The 17,903-nt window shown below is 34.6% G+C and overlaps 1 protein-coding gene across 1 annotated transcript in view; it reads left to right on the top strand.

The window, feature by feature from the left end:
- Positions 1 to 17,903, top strand: part of LOC150094863 (rho GDP-dissociation inhibitor 2-like) — a 68,191-nt gene that overhangs the window by 22,870 nt on the left and 27,418 nt on the right. Inside the window, exon 2 of the mRNA XM_090411270.1 lies at positions 12,197 to 12,377. Coding sequence (XP_090267396.1) covers positions 12,200 to 12,377 — 178 coding nt within the window. The 5' untranslated portion in view covers positions 12,197 to 12,199. The remainder of the gene's footprint in view (positions 1 to 12,196; positions 12,378 to 17,903) is intronic.

The following is a 17,903-nucleotide window of genomic DNA, read 5'->3' on the forward strand; positions in this document are numbered from 1 at the left end:
ATTTATGGCATCAGTTGCAATATCATATTAAAAACGAGAATATTAGGAAAGAACTTGACATTGTTGGCATCCAAGAATGTGTTAGCAGAGTTAATCTCAGGTGGTATGGATACTTAAACAGAATGGGAGATGAAAGATTAGATAAACAAGTGTTCTCTGCCAGGTTGGCAGGAAAATGACCCAGAAGAAGACCAAGATGTAGGTGGATTGATACAGTAAAAAAGTGCCTTAAAAGATAGAAATATAAGATCTGATAATGTTGGAGTCTTGACAGGTAACAGATTGATTTGAAGAAAAATGTAGATAGGAAGTTAGTAATGATGTAAGTTTTTTCATGTAGTAGTAGCATATCCTGTACACTCTTTGAGGATATATCATGTCAGGAATTTGATGATGCTGGACTGTTTCAAGGTTCTGCCCTTGGCCATGCTCTTCCTCCTTTATATCAATGACTTCCTTTCTCTGACTTCAAATCATATTCACAGCTTTGCTGTTATCAGCAAAGCTGTGAATATGACAGCTCTTCGTTCCTCTTCCTTATTCAATAAATCTTGTGGTGCCCTAATGTTAGATACCTCAAGATCTTCCATGACCAGTGACTTGAACACTAATGTCCTCAACATCTTCAAATGAAGTGAAGATAATTTAGTAAATTTCAATGCTCAGAAAAACTCAGGCCTGCCTACCCACAAAAAAAAAATAAATAAATAAAAATCTCATCCTATCTCATTTTTGATAACATTCCAGTTTATCCTGACACAAACATATTATTTACATAACTTTATTGGCCACTAAAAAGCTTTATTTATAAGATTTGCATAATCTTATAAGATTAGCATTCTTGGGGGGGGGGGAATACATTCTATGTATTACAAATGACAGAAATGGTTTGCAGGAAACTGATGATACTAGGGATTTGGAGGTGGAAACAGTGAATTAAAATTCAGAAGGTATATTGCCAAAGTTGAGAAACAGCTTAAAGGATTATTACTTGATTGTTGAAGAACATTGACAAATAGAGATAGAGGCTATCTGTTTTTACAAGAGTAATAGAACCATAGTGTTGACTACTATGCACAGGTTTGGTTGCCTGGGTTTTTTTAGCGGTTAGGAAATGGAGAGAATCCAGAGGCACATGACCATGGAGATGGAATAAAAGTGTGGTCTGAAAAATATGACTGATAAGCAGAAAACAGGATATGGTAAAAACATGTTATTAAAGGGATTCTATATAAAATATTTCTGGGGCAGAGTTGACTACTACCAGGTGCATCCCCCAGGTGGTGGATCGGGGAACAGCCTTCAGATATGGAGACTAGCTGTGTATAAGCAGAGCAATCTGGCGAATAAGCAGCTGTAGACCAACAGCGGCTGAGCTATCAGGGCATGGGGGAGCAGAAGTGGCAACTCTGTCTCACTTAAAACCCTACAAAGCTCAGTGACAACTCGGTGACATGGCGAGTAATGCCGCCATTAAATAAACACCTGCTAGGACCACTGCCCCTGACAGTGGGAAGCAGCATTGTCAGTACTGACACAAGGTTGAAGCCAAATGATAAAGGAAAAGCTTGATCAGAGATTTGCAGATGGCAATATGATTATGTTGTGTACATCTGTAATATTGCAGAGCAGAAAGCAAATGGAAAAACTACTGCTCTACCTTATCTCCAGAACAACCACCATGGCGAGCAAACTCTTACAATTGGCCCTGAGTTCCCGGCGTCCCTTAAATGGGACAGGGGGTGTGAAGAATCTCCGGGCTCAAAATGGTGTCCTCTTTTAAAATCGCAACTTGGAATGTAGAACTCTGTATGAAGCCGGCAAATTAAGAAATGCCACAAGAGAAATGAAGAGGCTGGGCATCCGGATTTTGGGAATTTGTAAGACAAGATGGCCAGGATCTGGAAAGTGTCAACAAGATAATACGACAATGTATTACTCTGGGAATGATGAGAACAAACATCGACATAGTGTAGCTGTAATAGTAGATGAAGAAATCAATAAATCAGTAATAAATTGGATTCCATTTTCTGAAATTTGAGAGACAAGATGTTACTTGTGAGACAATGCTGTTACAACTTAAGGGAAACCCCATTAACATAGATATCATCCAAGCTTATGCACCCACAGCTGACAAAAGTGAAGAAGATGTTGAAGAGTTTTATGAACACCTAAAAGAGATTAAAAACCTAACAAAGAAACATGATATAAACATAGTGATGGGTGACTCCAATACAAAAGTGGGCAGAGGGGGTAATGGAGGAATTGTTGGTGAACATGGCTTAGGCACCATAAATGACAGAGGAGATCACCTAATCCAGTTCTGTCAGGAAAAAGATCTAACAATAGCAAATACCTGGTTTAAACTTCTGCCCAGAAGACTGTACACTTGGAAATCGCCTCAAGATAACCGATATAACATTATCAGAAATCAAATTGATTATGTACTGATAAATAAAAGATTCCACAGTAGTATAAAGAGTACAAAGACTTATCCTGGAGCAGATATCTCATCAGACCATAATCCCATAGTTGCAGAAATACGTATTAGATTAAAATCAGCTAAAAAATCACAAAAGAAGAAAAAGAAAATTGATTTAGAAAAAACTAAAAGAACTAAAGATAAAGAAAAGTGCCAAGTCACAGCTTAACCTGCGATTACAACAGATTAACATAGAAGAAAATAAAAGAGTGGAATCTCTTTAGAATAGCTTAAAGAATATCATCGTAACAAGTATTGAAGAAGTAGGTTATGTGAATAATGTAAAAAAACAGGAATGGATGACAAATGAGATTCTCTCTCTCTCTCTCTTATTGATACAAGAAGAATATACAAAGACATATACAGAAACACATATCATCAAGAAAAAAATAAAAGAAGCCAAGGAAAATTGGATGAAAAATTTATGTACTGAGATTGAACTGCTTCACAAGAAACATGATCATTTCAATCTGTATAAGAAAATCAACGAAATTTCCAGAAAACTCAAAAAAAAAGCAAACAGTGTCTTTAAGAGAAGACAAAAGTGGAAAAATAGTTCTAGAAGAAGAGAATAAAGCACAGATTTGGATAAAATATGTAACAGAACTTTTCAATGATACTAGACAGAAGCCTATAAATATAAAAGATAACATTCAAGGATCAGCAATCATGAAATGTGAAATAGAGAATGCTATAAGATCAAGTAAAACAGGAAAAGCCAGTGGACCAGATGGTGTGTAAACAGAATTTGTAAAATTAATAGAACCAGATAACATCAAACTTCTTGAAAAACTATTTAATAAAATATATGAAAGTGATGAATTTCCATCAGATTGGCTCAAATCTACATTTATCACTATCCCAAAGAAACCCAAAGCGAATTCCTGTGGTGACCTCCAACTTATTAGTCTATTGAGCCAAACATTAAAAATATTTTTGAAAGTAATTCAGAATCATATTTATAGAAAAAGTGAAGAAACTCTTGGTGAAACACAATTCAGCTTTCGAAATGGTTTTGGTACTAGAGAGGCCCTTTTCTGTGCCCAAATATTGATACAAAAATGCATAGAAAAACAGAAATCTGTCTTTATGTGTTTCATAGATTTTTAAAAAGCATTCGACAAATTCAGACACTAACTTAATAGAAGTCCTTTAACAAATAGGGCTACACAGACAAGACATAAGACTAATAAGAAATCTGTATTGGAATCAGTCAGCTACCATTCAATTAGACAACATTACCACCAGTGATCTTAACATCAAAAGAGTGAGACAAGGATGTGTGCTCTCACCACTCTTGTTCAATATATAAGCAGAGGTAATCTTTAAAAAGGCATTGGAAGAATGTCCAGAGGGAATCGCAATAAATGGAAAGATTGTTAACAACCTACGATATGCAGGTGCCACCGTGCTAATTAATAACATTATGGATATCCAAAAACTCATTGACAGAGTATACATAGAAAGCCAAAGAATGGGAATAAATATAAACATTAACAAGACAAAATACATGGTCATCAGCAAACATCTAGCCTCATCATTGAAACTGACACTCAATGGGAATAAATATTGATCAAGTGTCAAGATATAAATATCTTGGTTGCTGGCTTAATGAAAGGTGGGATCCTGAAATAGATATAAAGACAAGGATTGAAGTTGCATGGCAGTCCTTCATGAAAATGAGAACATTATTCTGCAATAAAGACCTAAACATGGAAGTCAGATGCCGAATGCTGAAATGCTACGTGTAGTCTATTCTGCTCTATGGAGTTGAAACGTGGACATTAAAGGCGACAACCATCGAGAAAATTTAAGCCTTTGAGATGTGGCTATATAGAAGAATGCTAAAGACATCATGGACAGAAAAATTATCAATGAAGATGTCTTAAAATCCATTGGCAAAGCTAAAGATCTTGTACAAATAATCAAGAAACGTAAAACATCATATCTTGGCCATATCATGAGAAACAGCAAATACCAACTTCTACAAACTATTTTGGTAGGAAGAATTGATGGCAAAGGAACTAGAGGAAGAAAAAGAATATCATGGTTTGACAACATCAAGACGTGGACAGGAAAGAGCAGCGCACAACTGCTCCAATTACCACAAGAACACAGTTTGTTCACCAAGATGGTCACTGACCTTCGATGGAAGATAGCACCATAAGAAGAATATAAAATATTATATATATATATATATATATATATATATATATATATATATATAAATAAAATATTATATATGTTTGTATGTATGTAAATTCTTATTAAAGGGATTCTATATAAGATTGATTCAAAAGAAGTTTTTCAATAGATAACAGGTAGAGCTTTAAAATTATTATTAGCATGAGACCTTCATGGAGTCAAAAAAACATTGCAGAGGTCCCCACGTTAACAAAGATCATTGAACATGCCTTGAACACATTTGCAGTTTCTGCACTCACAGGAAATGCATTTCACTCACCAACTACTCTCCTTGCAAAGAACCTGCTTCTCATCCCCTTGCTCACACCCTTCTTATACAGCTTCCAGGGATAGTCTCTTGTTCTACCTTTATCTTTCTCTATTCTATGAAAAATCCAGATTAATGTGGTAACAACCCTCACCAACTTATATGTCAATCATTCGCTTTCTTTTTATTCATGAAGCTTTGCAAATTGCATTCTCTCAATCTCTCTTCTTGCCCCACATTGCAGGGTCTTGACACAAACTTAATCTTCTTTGGACCTTCTCCAAGATATCCTTGAAAACTGGTGAGTGACCATATCACTGCATAGCATTCCATACAACATCAATACGGCATTATACAAGGGAACCATAACCTCTCTGCTTTTATATATTATGTTCCCTTCTTCTTATCATTACCATAATCTTTGTGATTGTGTCATAAAATTTTAGCGGCATAATGACTGAACTTCTGGTTGTAGTGGTTAACAAAAACTTGATCTGTCACCTCCTCCACCTTATTCAAATTTCAGTGTTAATAACTTGTATCCTTTTTATCGCATCTTTTGCCTACAAAATTTCAAGATCTTACATTTTGCAAAATTAAAATGGTAGATCCACTCACTTGTCCACTCACACTACCTCACTCATCTATTTAGAGCTCTTGCAAGACCAAAAAAATTGTGCTCTACTCCTCATGATTCTTCCCAATTTTGCATTGTTGGCAAACATATGCATATCTCCAGTTATGCCTATCCCAATATTGTTAGTGTACATTGAAACAGTAATGGTCAAACTCCTCAATTAACAACCCATTGTTACTTTTCTGAAAGCAATCACCTATTCAATCCCATCCATTCCAATTTAGTTACTAGCTGTTCATGTGACTGTCGATCAAAGGCACGTGAAAAATCTAAGTATATCACTGTTTGCACATCTCCCTTATCGACTGAATTTGTCACCTTGCAGTTCATAAGTAGCATTCTAAAATATGACCTCCCTTTAATAAACTGATGCTGACAATCAAAGAATACTGCTGTTATCAGCTTAATTCTGAATACTAGCCCTCACCAACCATTCTAACACTTAAATATAACTACATTTCTGATGTTGGATAGCTCATGATCAGTGTTTAAGCAGCATCTGTCTCCTTTCCACTCACTCTTTCCATGCTATATTTCCCAGTTGTCTAAGTTTTTTTCATACATTTTACTATGGTGGCATAGCCATTTTCTTTGTCCAGCTCATCTGTTCCTTCATCAAAAGTGACGAATTACTATGCTATCCTGTAGAAAGTATCATATTCCCATCCACAAATTCATGAATTTTGCTCTCAACCAACCTTTTCAATACCTTCACCACCACTCCCTCCTGATATAGTAATTGGTCTCTAATTAGCTACCTCAGTCTTGGAGCCTCTTTTGTGTAATGAACTTATTTTGCCGTCTTTCCACTCCCTTGGTGCTTTTGCTAGTATTGGCAGTCTGGTTAAGGACACTAATATTTCTCCTAGTTACCTTTAACTTACTTATTTCTCTTCGCTTCATAGGGAGCATAGGACCTCAACCACAGATCTCCTCTCTCTCTCTCTCTCTGTGTGTGTGTGTGTGTGTGTGTGTGTGTGTGTGTGTGTGTGTGTGTGTGTCATTGTTTCCTTCTTCCAGTGTCCAGTTCTTCTCCATAAGAGCTTTACCTAGGGTATGTCATTATTAATGATTTTATATTCATTTAAGGTTATTTTTGGTCAGATTTTTCTGTTGTCCTGATTTTCATAGCAAATCACTTTTTTTAACAAGGATGAGTTGCTAGCCCTTCATTCAACCTTACCTATTTGCCCGTACTTGGGATTTGCATGATGATGCATAGCTGCATCATGGCTGGTTTGCTTTAAACCTGTAAACTCAGGCCAATATTGCATCCAATACAATGTCTTTAAATTCTATGTCTTTATGTACATTGATATTTCATGATTGAAATCTCCTTGTTGCTTATTTATATTTTCCCATCAAACTGTCACATCAGTAACTGTGATATATCAACCTAGATTATCATCTAGGTTGAGATATCATAGTTATTTGATGTGACACTCAAATCACTAGCCAGATTGGCTGAGTGGTTAGCATATCCACTCTCAAATCAATAGGCTGCAGATTTTAATCTCATGTTGACTTTATAGGTTGAAGATGACTTTCATTGCCCAGTATGAGACCACAGTCTTGCTTATTTGGTGGAAGCCTAAAGTGACTTCAAATAGCTCAATGTTTGATCTATAGAACATGATCAAATGTATAGAACATTTGATCTTTTGAAAATGAAATACAAAAAAAAAAAATAATAATAATAATAAAGTAGAAAAAATCCTTGGCCCACCCGCAATATGAATGTTCTATAGGTTTACAAAAACCTTTCATGGGTAGGAGCCATATATATATATATATATATATATATATATATATATATATATATATATAAAAAACATCTTAGTAACTTCTTGTGTCGCCTTTCATTAAATTTATCTTTTGGTAGTCAAAGAGGTAATATATAGTCTGACGGGTATATTTTGCTGACAGATGCATACTATTAAAACTTGGGAAATGCTGTTTATTCCTACCAAATCTAATGCATACATCCTCTTCGTAGTTCCTGGACAACACTTTTATAGCTAAGTTATGCAAGGGCAAAAAAAGTTAGTTCCTATCACTTTCAAATTGGGACCAGTTAGCTAAGGGAGACTACCCTAACAGAAAACATTAGTCCTCCTGGATTTCTGGGGTTTGGGTTAATGATCCTGGCTTGGAAAACGTTACCTTGTCATAAAGTTTGGGAAGTCTCCATAGTTCAGTCAGTATAGGCGAAGCGCCTTTGGTTGGAAACACCTGGGTTTGATTACTGTCAGTTACGTGAGGAAGCTTTATCTGGTCTTGACTAAAGGTGAGTTAGCCGGTCTCTTACAGAGGTGGGGAGTTTTTTCACCCAGAAACTCATTTTTCATCCCCCCCCCCAGGACAGTCAAACCACCCCGAGAACACATGCATCTATAAACATAGGACACACCAGGAGACATAGGGCTAACTACCTTATCCTCGATATGGTAGTGGTTAAGTGAATAGAAAATCCTCAACGCCACAAAGAGGAGGGAAGGAATAGGAAGATATAAGAAAAAGTTTGAGGAAATGATAACTGCTAGATGTACTAAATGACAAAAGTGGCAAATGCTATAAGGATTTGAAAATTGGATCAATGCTCTGGGAGTCAAAAATTGGAAGACCTCGGCAATAAGAAAGGCCGGCAGAAGTTTCTGAAGGCCAGGACCCACAGGGCTGTTGAGCCGATGATGATGATGCAAGTTTTATCTTTTTGTAATCATTCTTCAAAGCTCTTACTTCCCATATGGCAAAATGATTTTTTGGGAATTCTTTTGGCTTCCTTAGCTTTACTATCAATCCCCTTCTTTACACCACTTACTTTACAACCCTCTGATTTTAGGATTGTAAATTCTGTTATGACTGTATGAAAGCCAGACCATAGATTTTTAGTTGATTGAGGTATGTATCCTTTTATGGTAAGCTGCTAACAGACTAGTATCACAGCATACAACTGAAAATCAAACTTTTAACCAATATGGATGACTTCTAATAACCGAATCAACGTGGCTTACAACTTTTTTATCCGATAACTAGTGTTTATGTTACAAAATATTGTTTACATAAAATAAAAGGTTATGAGTTGGGTACTGTTGTAATTTGTCTTGCTCTTCTCTTATATATTTTCAGTTTAATTTAAAATCATTTTATGGTATACAGTGCATATTAGTGCCCTTATAAATATTCAGAAAGAGGAAAAGTAAATTTGAGAAGACATTGAGTTACCTACCCATGAGTTTATATTGTAATATAACAGGCTGATATATATTATACATTATATATAATATATGTTATAACAGTGAATGGATGTTGACTCATGCTGCATCAGCTGCTCATGTGTTTGAGGGAAAGTGGAAAAATAGTATCAGCCAGTTCAACTGAACATTCTGCATGAAAATAACTGCAGAAGAGACAGAGCAGAAACAGTGAAAATAAGTAGAAGTAGTTTAACTGAAACACAGTTTTACTGTGTTTATGTCCACCGTAAAGAAGTTTAACTGAAAGTATAAATTAGACAAGATATTCCGATTTGTGTGTGATAAACCCATTATGTGTTAAGGAATGAATAATAGAAAATTCAAAAATAGTGTAAGTGCATGAAGAATGGTATATCTTTTCATAAACACCAGATTTTTTTTTTTTTTTCCCCCCACTATTAGGACTCTAGATATTTAAAAAAAAAAATAAAAAAAAAAATAAAAAAAAATAAAAAGTTTCACACTACTTTAGCATAGAAAGTCTGTCATTGAGATTTGGATGATTAAGAACTTCTGCAATTTCTTCTAACAGATGTTCAAATTTGTAACTCCTTTTATGTAGAAGATTAGTGTTATCCCTAAGGATTCTGTGGCTAATGTTATTAATTTCATGTTCTGCAAGGCTGGACTTATCTAAGACAGTTATTTAGTTCAGTCAGAGGCAAAGCTAGGGAGGAGCAGAGGGTGCAGTCCTGTCCCGGGCGGCACTTTGAACCTTTTTGAACTTTTGCAGTTAATTCTAAAATACAGTCTTGAGAACTCATTCCCAAATATTGTAATACTACTGTGAATTTTCCTCAATTGCTGTAAGACTTGCTAGTTGTGAGAGTTTTTCTAAATAAAATTGATTAAGAATTACCTATATTACTATGAAATAGACTTTGCCAATGCAATCGATGATTTTGATAACAGAAAAGCAAGAAAAATAACATTTTAGAATGTTGAAATTAAAGTTTTACTTCAAAAATAAATATAGTGTTTTAATTTATTTCCATATACGTCGTTTTGACTTTTTGTAGTATTTTTGGTGTGTATTGTGAGGGGCAGCAAACTCAGGGACCGCCCCGGGTAGCATGAGCTCTAGCTACGCCACTGAGTTCAGTATAGGATTGGTGTTCAGAAATAAGTTTTGCAGCAGAGTGACCAGTTTGCTTGAAATAGGATAAATTGGAATCTGATACTTAGATTCAGGTAGCAAGAGTGGTTTGCACTTTATCTTTTGGAAAAGGAAAAAGAAACCTGATATGGCTAATGGGTTTGCTTGTGACTGCAAGATGAAATTTATTTAGGATACCAGCAACAATTCAGGACTGGGTGGACACGAATATGATACTTTTATAATGTATCGTATTCCTCTCTGCGAATCCTGAATTTTGCCTTTTACCAACTTCCTAAATATCTTACCTACCACTTCTGAGGTACTGATTAGCCTATAATTTTCAGCTTCTGTCTTGGAGCTGCCTTTGTTTGCGAAGGTTTTTTTTTTTTCTTTTTTGTTTGACTTCCAGATAACAGGAGGTCCTCCTTAAAACAGCCTTTCATTGTGCAGAGAGTATCATTGAATATGGTAGCTGAGTTGAACATGAATATTTCTGTGGTTTAACAAATCTTCATTTAATTTTCAGTATGGACACCATGTGTTTCTAAACAGAAACAGATTTATTTTAATAAATAGCATGAACCAACAAGTTTTGTAAGTTGTTGGACTTATGTTATCAGTTATAAGAACTTCAATGCTAGTACGCATAAACAGTGACCAAAAAAAAAAAAAAATTGTATTAACTAATGTGCAAGCATTCGAACAACACTAGTTGCTGTCATGTTCTGTGGCATTAAGTATGTCATATTCCAGTTCCTTGGTTATTAGATTTTTGATGAATGCAGGCCAAACATAATGTAGGATTAAAGTAACCTTGGTTTTTTGTTGTGTTGTGTGAAGGTATGGAGCATTTCTGAGGCCTCTTTAGATTTATAAAACAGTTGTGATTAACATTTCTGTTGTTGCATTCTCAGAACTAAGGCTCAAATTAAACATTTGGTCAGAGGAGGTGTCAATTCTCTTGTGCATTCTCATAATATACAGGCTGATATGCCATCACATCCCATGAATGTGTTGGCACTGTACTTCTGCAATATCAAAAGCACCTCCAATTCACCTACCTCTATTCTTTCAATAGTCAATGTCACATCTGACACCAGGAAGAGGCGACATAGTTACTTTTGCCATAGTAATTTGCTTACTTTTTATAATAAAATGACAATGGAGTTGGATAAAGGAAATTGCAACCCAGTGATACTGCTGAACTTTGTCAAGGCATTTGACAGGATATTGCATGGAATTCTGTTGCATAAATTGGAGCAAATGGGGATGGATATGAATCTGGTGATTTGGATTAGAGGGTGGCTGATGTATAGATATCCTAGGAGTTGAGTCCAGCAGAGAGTAGGTGACTAGTAGTTTACCACAGGGCTCGGTCCTCTGTCAAATCATTTCCTACATCAGTGATGTAGGAAATTATTTGACAAGAAATCGGTAGTTTACTGATGATGCAAGACTGAGAAGAGCAATAATCAGTGAAGGTGATGTAGAGATTCTGCAGGATGACTTAAATAGACTAGCAGTATGGGCAAAGGTGAATGACTGCCAATTTACCGTGACTAAGTGTAAGGTGATGGGAAGAAGAGATCACAATCTCTGTTCTGTACTGATTCAACTGAACTGCAGGAAACTGATTAGACCAAGGTTTTGGATAGGGAGTTGCTGTTTAGTTGATGTTTAGAGTGAAAATAAAAGATAGAGCAAATTTCAGATTCATTTCATCAATATACATGTTTCTCAGTGTTGTTCATTTCCACATCTAGCTTGCAAAACCATACTTACTTTCCCTAACAAACTCAAATTTCAATTCCTTCTAGCAAAAGTAAAATGAAACTCTACTTCGAAAGTAAAATTTCATTTTACCCTGAATTATGCACTTTTCTTTAAAAAGTGACAGATGCTTATGTTCACTTTGATATACTATGTTAGAGAATTTCCAGGTTATAATCTCCTTTTTTGATAAAATTTGGCTGAAAAATCTGTTCCATTGTATCGAATTCATTTGCTGTCTCTGTTGTTCTAATGCAACCAACCATTCTGAGCCTTTTCAATTTCCTTTCTTGAAATGTTGATTCTTATAGAGTCTGGTTGTCCTAATAGTTTATTAGGACAGCTGGAAATTTCAAAATAAAAATCTGCATTTTGATAGCATTAACAGATTTTTTAATTCAATAAAGAAAGAAAGAAATCTTTCTATTAAAAATAATTAAAGTATCATTTATCTTATGCACAGTTTGTTCATTATACAAACTTCATGTTTTAATTTCAGGAAATGGCTGATGAACCAGAGGTTGAGCAACCTGTACCCGAAGATGAAGAAGATGTTAATTATAAACCTCCACCTGAAAAGAGCTTAAAAGAAATAATTGAGATAGATCAAGATGATGAGAGTTTAATAAGATATAAAGAAGCACTGTTGGGTCAAGCTACAAAAGATGAAGTAATTGTAGGCAAGTAATCATTGCTTTTAATTATTTGAATTTTGTTGCCCTGTTTTTCTCCCATAACATAATGTATTTTCTAGTTAGTGATGAGACAATGAAAGATTCACATTATTTATAGCCCTCTGAATACAGTCTGCTTGCAGTGGTTTAGCTGAGTATATTAGTAACATTTGTATTAGACAAATATCATTGTAAATCTATTGTATGTGTCCTCATGGAATAAACAGAATATTATAATAGTACTACATAATTTAATTTGGAAATAACAGATTCCAAAATCTGTTATTTCTCATGTCTCCAATATTGGCAGCTTGCTAAGGCACTACTAATTTATTAGTCCATCTAGATCTTCTGAGCCATTTTCTTGCTATCCTGAAATCAAACATTTCTTTTACTAATCTTTTCCCTTCCATTCTGTGTATTTTAGATTTTTTTCTGTTGACACTTTTGTAATGCAAACAATGTGTTCCATTTTGGTATCTTCATTTTTAACGTGATTCTGCTAATGATCAAAAATCAGATCCAATTTTTTTTCTATGTTTTCATAGTTTTTTATTGCTGGTTTTCCTACCAAACTGTTACAGCATTTATTCAATTTAGGTAGTCTTGAAGACGTGATATATTTATTCAGGAGTGTAACGTTATTTGTATAAAGTAGTGCTAAGTTTAATATATCCAATTTTGATATTAGATTTAATGCCACTTTCCTTCTTAATATGAACCATGTAGATGTCCTCCTGTGATGCGTCTTTGGACATTCCCTGGAGGTGTCATGTAATAATAATAAAATATAGATGTGTGTGTGTCCTTTCTTATGATTGATTTTATGTCATTCAATCTTCCTGTATATCCTTCAGCTTTAACTGTTGTTTACAACTTAATTATAGACTATGTACTAATGTATATAGTTTATATACATTAGTACATAGTTTATGCTCCATATGTTTAATTGGTAACCGGAAGAAACAGAACAATGAGGAAAAAGAACAGGGAAAAAAAAAACATTTATTTGTGTTGTGTCTATTTATTAATGAAATATCTATATAAAAAAAATAATTAATCACTACAGAACAGGAGAAAAAATAAAACATTTGTGTTGTATCTATTTATTAATGAAATATCTATATAAAACAAAATATAAAAGAAATATATATAAAAAAAATAAATAAATAAAAAATTAATCACTGCAGGTTGGCCATTCAGCATAAAAACCTCAATTTATCTTCTTGATTTTGATATTCCTGCACAATTATTGCCACTTGATTACTAAGGGTCTCATACCTCTTTTTTCTGACTTCTGGGCGACCTGTATAGGCATTGGCTAATAATAATCGCTGGCAAGCTATATCTCATCTTAATCCATCTAATAGGTTCCAAATGCTTGGGTGACAACAATGAGTTTAAGGCGTTGTGAAAACCTTCACAACAACTTGTAGTCTTAGGACATCTCTCAGCAGCAGCCTCAAAATGATTCCATATTCTAATTGGAAAGAGAGGTGATCTTCCTGCAACTCCTTCGATGTAGGTTGAGAAGAAATATGTGAGAACTTCATTGTAGTTATCCTCATCTGGAAATGTGGCAGCTAGTTGGTCAAAGACAGTTCTTACATGTTATTGGCACAAAAGAGAGAGCAGGTAGGGACTTCATGTCAATATCAGACTCACACACTTCCTTTAAGCCAACACTGTTGATCTTCCTAATAACACTCTGGCAAAGGTGAAAGTAGCATCCTTTTACTTCCTTGTGGAAAAGCAACGAGTAGCAGACATACATGCTTTTTCAAAGTCCAGCAGAATCTTTTGGGGTGTTATATTGGGCACCAATTGTTGCAATATGGTAAACATTCTGTTGTATGTATCCATATTCTTTTTTTTTGCAAAAGAAAATAAATACATGGAGGATATGAATTGCCACTCATCTAGCATGCCATATATACAGCTGAAAAAACATGCTAGGTGCTTTATCAAATGTTCTGTCTCATTCCCAATGAATCATTGCCAATATTCTTTCTGGGTCACCAGCTCCTATATCATACAAAATGAGGTCAGCATACTTCTCTGGGATAGGAAAATCAGTTGTAGCTGGATTGGGAATATAAGTAGTTTCTTTATGTTTAAAAAGACTTCGCACGAGTGAGGATTGCTTTGGTAAGTGTTCCAAAACATCCCTATTCACTTCTGATAAAATATTTCCCGTAACATTCCTTGGAGTTGCACCAACTGCCTTCATGTCTTGCTTCATCCTAGCCTTTAAAATGTTTGCCTGTGCTTTTTGAGAATTGAATCATGGCAGTGTTGTGGGACCTCTCCAATGATATTTTCTTCCTGTGTCCTCAAGAATGCCTTGCATTTGGTGGCAAAGTAGACTCTGCATCTCCAGTAAATCACTCCACTCTCGTTTTCCCTATACTTGGTATATTCATATCCTTGGTACAGTAGAACTTGATTTCTTTTCTGTGTCAGTGAAAATTCCATGATAATAGATCTGTTAAAAAATAAAATTATTAATTTTAAATTCAACTCTGTCATAGTACTAAGCTAACTAGTAAATTATATGGGCAGATAAGTACCCGCCGATATGATCATAAATGCATATGAATGCTTACCTTACAAATAAATTGTATGTCTACAGTGAATATGTGGAAGATGGATCACTCTTTTATTCTGGCAAACTGATGATACAATTGCTAAGATGTTTTCACAACAAAAATTCAAATGCCATGCAAAAGGACACCAAGTAAAAGTGTTATATTGCAAACTTACTAGAAACTGCATTAGGGGTGTTGAGTGAAAGAGTACCTATTCCTGGTAATCCTGTAATCTGGTAAGTCACTCAGTTCTTAAGAAGTACCCCTGTAATTGCTTAGTATTCTTGGAAATGTAGGCATACAGTTTATTTGTATTTTTGCTAGAACTACATCCGGATAAGTTTTGACAAAACCAATAAGGCGCCACGAGGAGTCTGTGAAGGACTTGCTCATTTTAATGTTGTAGAACTATACATTGATGTTTTTATGCCGAATGGGCAACCTGCAGTGATTATGTTGTATAAAAATCTATACAACATATTGAGATACGACAATAATAATAAATAATAATAATAATAATAAATGTTTTATTTTTCCTCTGTTCTGATTTGTCATAGTTCTGTTTCTTTGCTGTTCTGTTCTTTCATAGTTCTGTTTCTTCATATTCTGTTCTTTCATCGAACCATTTAATTAGTGGTGTTTTGAACTGCTTTTCTTTTAGTTATGCTTTTTCCAGATCTAAAGAAGCACAGATACTTCTTATATTCCAATGATTTCTTGACTATTTGTCATAAAGTAAAAATTTGGTACTTACAATTCCTGTTTGGCCTGAACTCAGTTTATTCAAGTTTCTCTTTCATAGTCTTATCTGTTTCTCAAGTCTGCTTCCATAAATCTTACATGGAATACTCAGCAAAAATTTTTCTTTATTATTTTATAATTCTTTTTAAAGATGTGGTTACTCCAACCATTTGGAATTCAATCTTCTGACTAGGCCTTTTGAATTATGCAATAAACTCATATTGCTTGAATACCAGATCTCTGTTTTATTAATTACACATTAGTACCTTTTTATCATAGTATTAGGTTTTCACCTGCAAGAAAGAAAAAAAAAATCCACGCGGTTATAGAAAAAGAAAAGGTTGTATTTATTTATAGTCATAGTTAGAGTGGTTTTAACAATATTCCACCTCTTTATCACGATTCCTTTGTTGCTTGCTGTCTTTTTCTTGATTACTGTCATTATATATACATTGTATGAAAGTTCTGTTCTATGATTCATTCTCTTTCCAGAAACATGTTTCCTTCTGGTTGCTACAGATTTGGCAGACTAACCCCCCTCCCCCCCCTAGACTATGGCTTTAAGAAAGAACAACAACAGGAAAGAGAAAATATATTTGCTTTAGTTTTGAGTATTCTAGGAAGTTTTCCCTAAGATACATATGTGACTTAAAGGGGGATTCTCTCCACTTTAGGAGGGGGAGCATCCAAAAATGGATTCTGTCAACTCTCTGTGTTAGACAATTTCTTTTTCTTTTTTAATTTATTTTTAAATATTTTAAAAATTACCTTTTATGCTGTTCCACATAAGATATAAATGTTCTTACACTAACCTTTACATTAGTGTTAAGTATTTTTTGCACCCAGAGAGAGAGTGGCTCAGGGGTTAATGGTTAGAAGAGAAAGACTGTCATGTCATGTTGATATTAGTTTGCATGGACATCTGCTAAAGGCTTAGTTTTACTAGTTTCCTAGATAATACAAGTTCTTATTGTTGTTAACTGAGCCCTTCAGGGAGTCGAGGTCTCAAGGGAGACTGTACATCACCCAGACCAGCTGTCATACCTTCCCTTAAACTCATTCATACTAAATGATGTACTTACTACCTCTAAAGGCAAACTATACCAATGACTCACTTCTTTGTGAGAGAACAACCTAGCCCTTATTCCTTTCTTGAGCACAAACAAACTTAACTTCCTTGGATGCCCTTGTGTTGTTCTCTCCCCTTCTTTATAATGAAAAATTTCATCAGACGATATCCTATAACACCTATTCAGGAGTTTATAGACTCTGTCATATTGCCCCTCTTTCCCCTGTTAACCAGTAGTCTGTAATCCACATACAGGTAACCCTCATAACGCAGTACTTGTAGTAACCCTTTATCTTTTCATGTTTTTCAACGCACGACTTAAAAATCAAATTTTATTTTCGTTAAATTTGTGTCTACCCGTATCGTGCAGGTAGTTATAAGTAGCGAATTTATATTAGGGGAAACACCCTTTAGCACGCATGTACGTCAGTTGTATACTGTATAAAGTGTTTATTGTTGAAAATTGTCTTCGTTTTCTGCCAGGAAAACGCATTGAAAATCATAAGTGTGTTATCTCAAGCTGAGTACTTTATTTTCTGGTGAGTTACATACATACATAATTAATATGTAATGGTTTTTTATGTAAAATAATTTTTTTTATAGTAATGGCCACAAATTGCATTGAAAAGGAAAAAATGAAGATTGAAAAGAAAATTCATCTCGAAGAAAAAAAAGTTAAAATCATGGATTGGTTGAAAAATGGAGAAAATCCAGTCGTTGTAAGGACTTTGAATTTAAATGATTCAACAATTCAAACAATCAAACACAATGAACATAAAATCCGAGAAAGTGTTTATTGCTGGGTCAACGGCAAGTGCAAAGCTCGTTGCTTGTGTATGCAATTTTCTAAGAGAAAAATGAAGCAATCTCTAATGATTTGGAAAGAAGATGCACTCAAAAGAAAATTCCTTTGGATGGAAATATTATTAAACAAAAAAAACCTCAAAGTTTATAAACATTTATAATGAAGATGAGGTGTTCAATGCTGATGAATCCGGGTTATATTGGAAAAAAATGCCAAAATGCACCTATATTTCGAAAAATGAAAGATCAGCTCCTGGATTCAAAGTTTCCAAAGACAGAATTACTGTACTGTTTTGTAGTAATGAATCACGTGATTAGATGACAAAACTA

Source organism: Typopeltis vanoorti, chromosome 21, assembly GCF_054136105.1.
Source record: "Typopeltis vanoorti isolate ZY-2024b chromosome 21, IOZ_Tvanoo_1.0, whole genome shotgun sequence".
In the NCBI taxonomy this organism is placed as follows: Eukaryota; Metazoa; Arthropoda; class Arachnida; order Uropygi; family Thelyphonidae; genus Typopeltis; species Typopeltis vanoorti.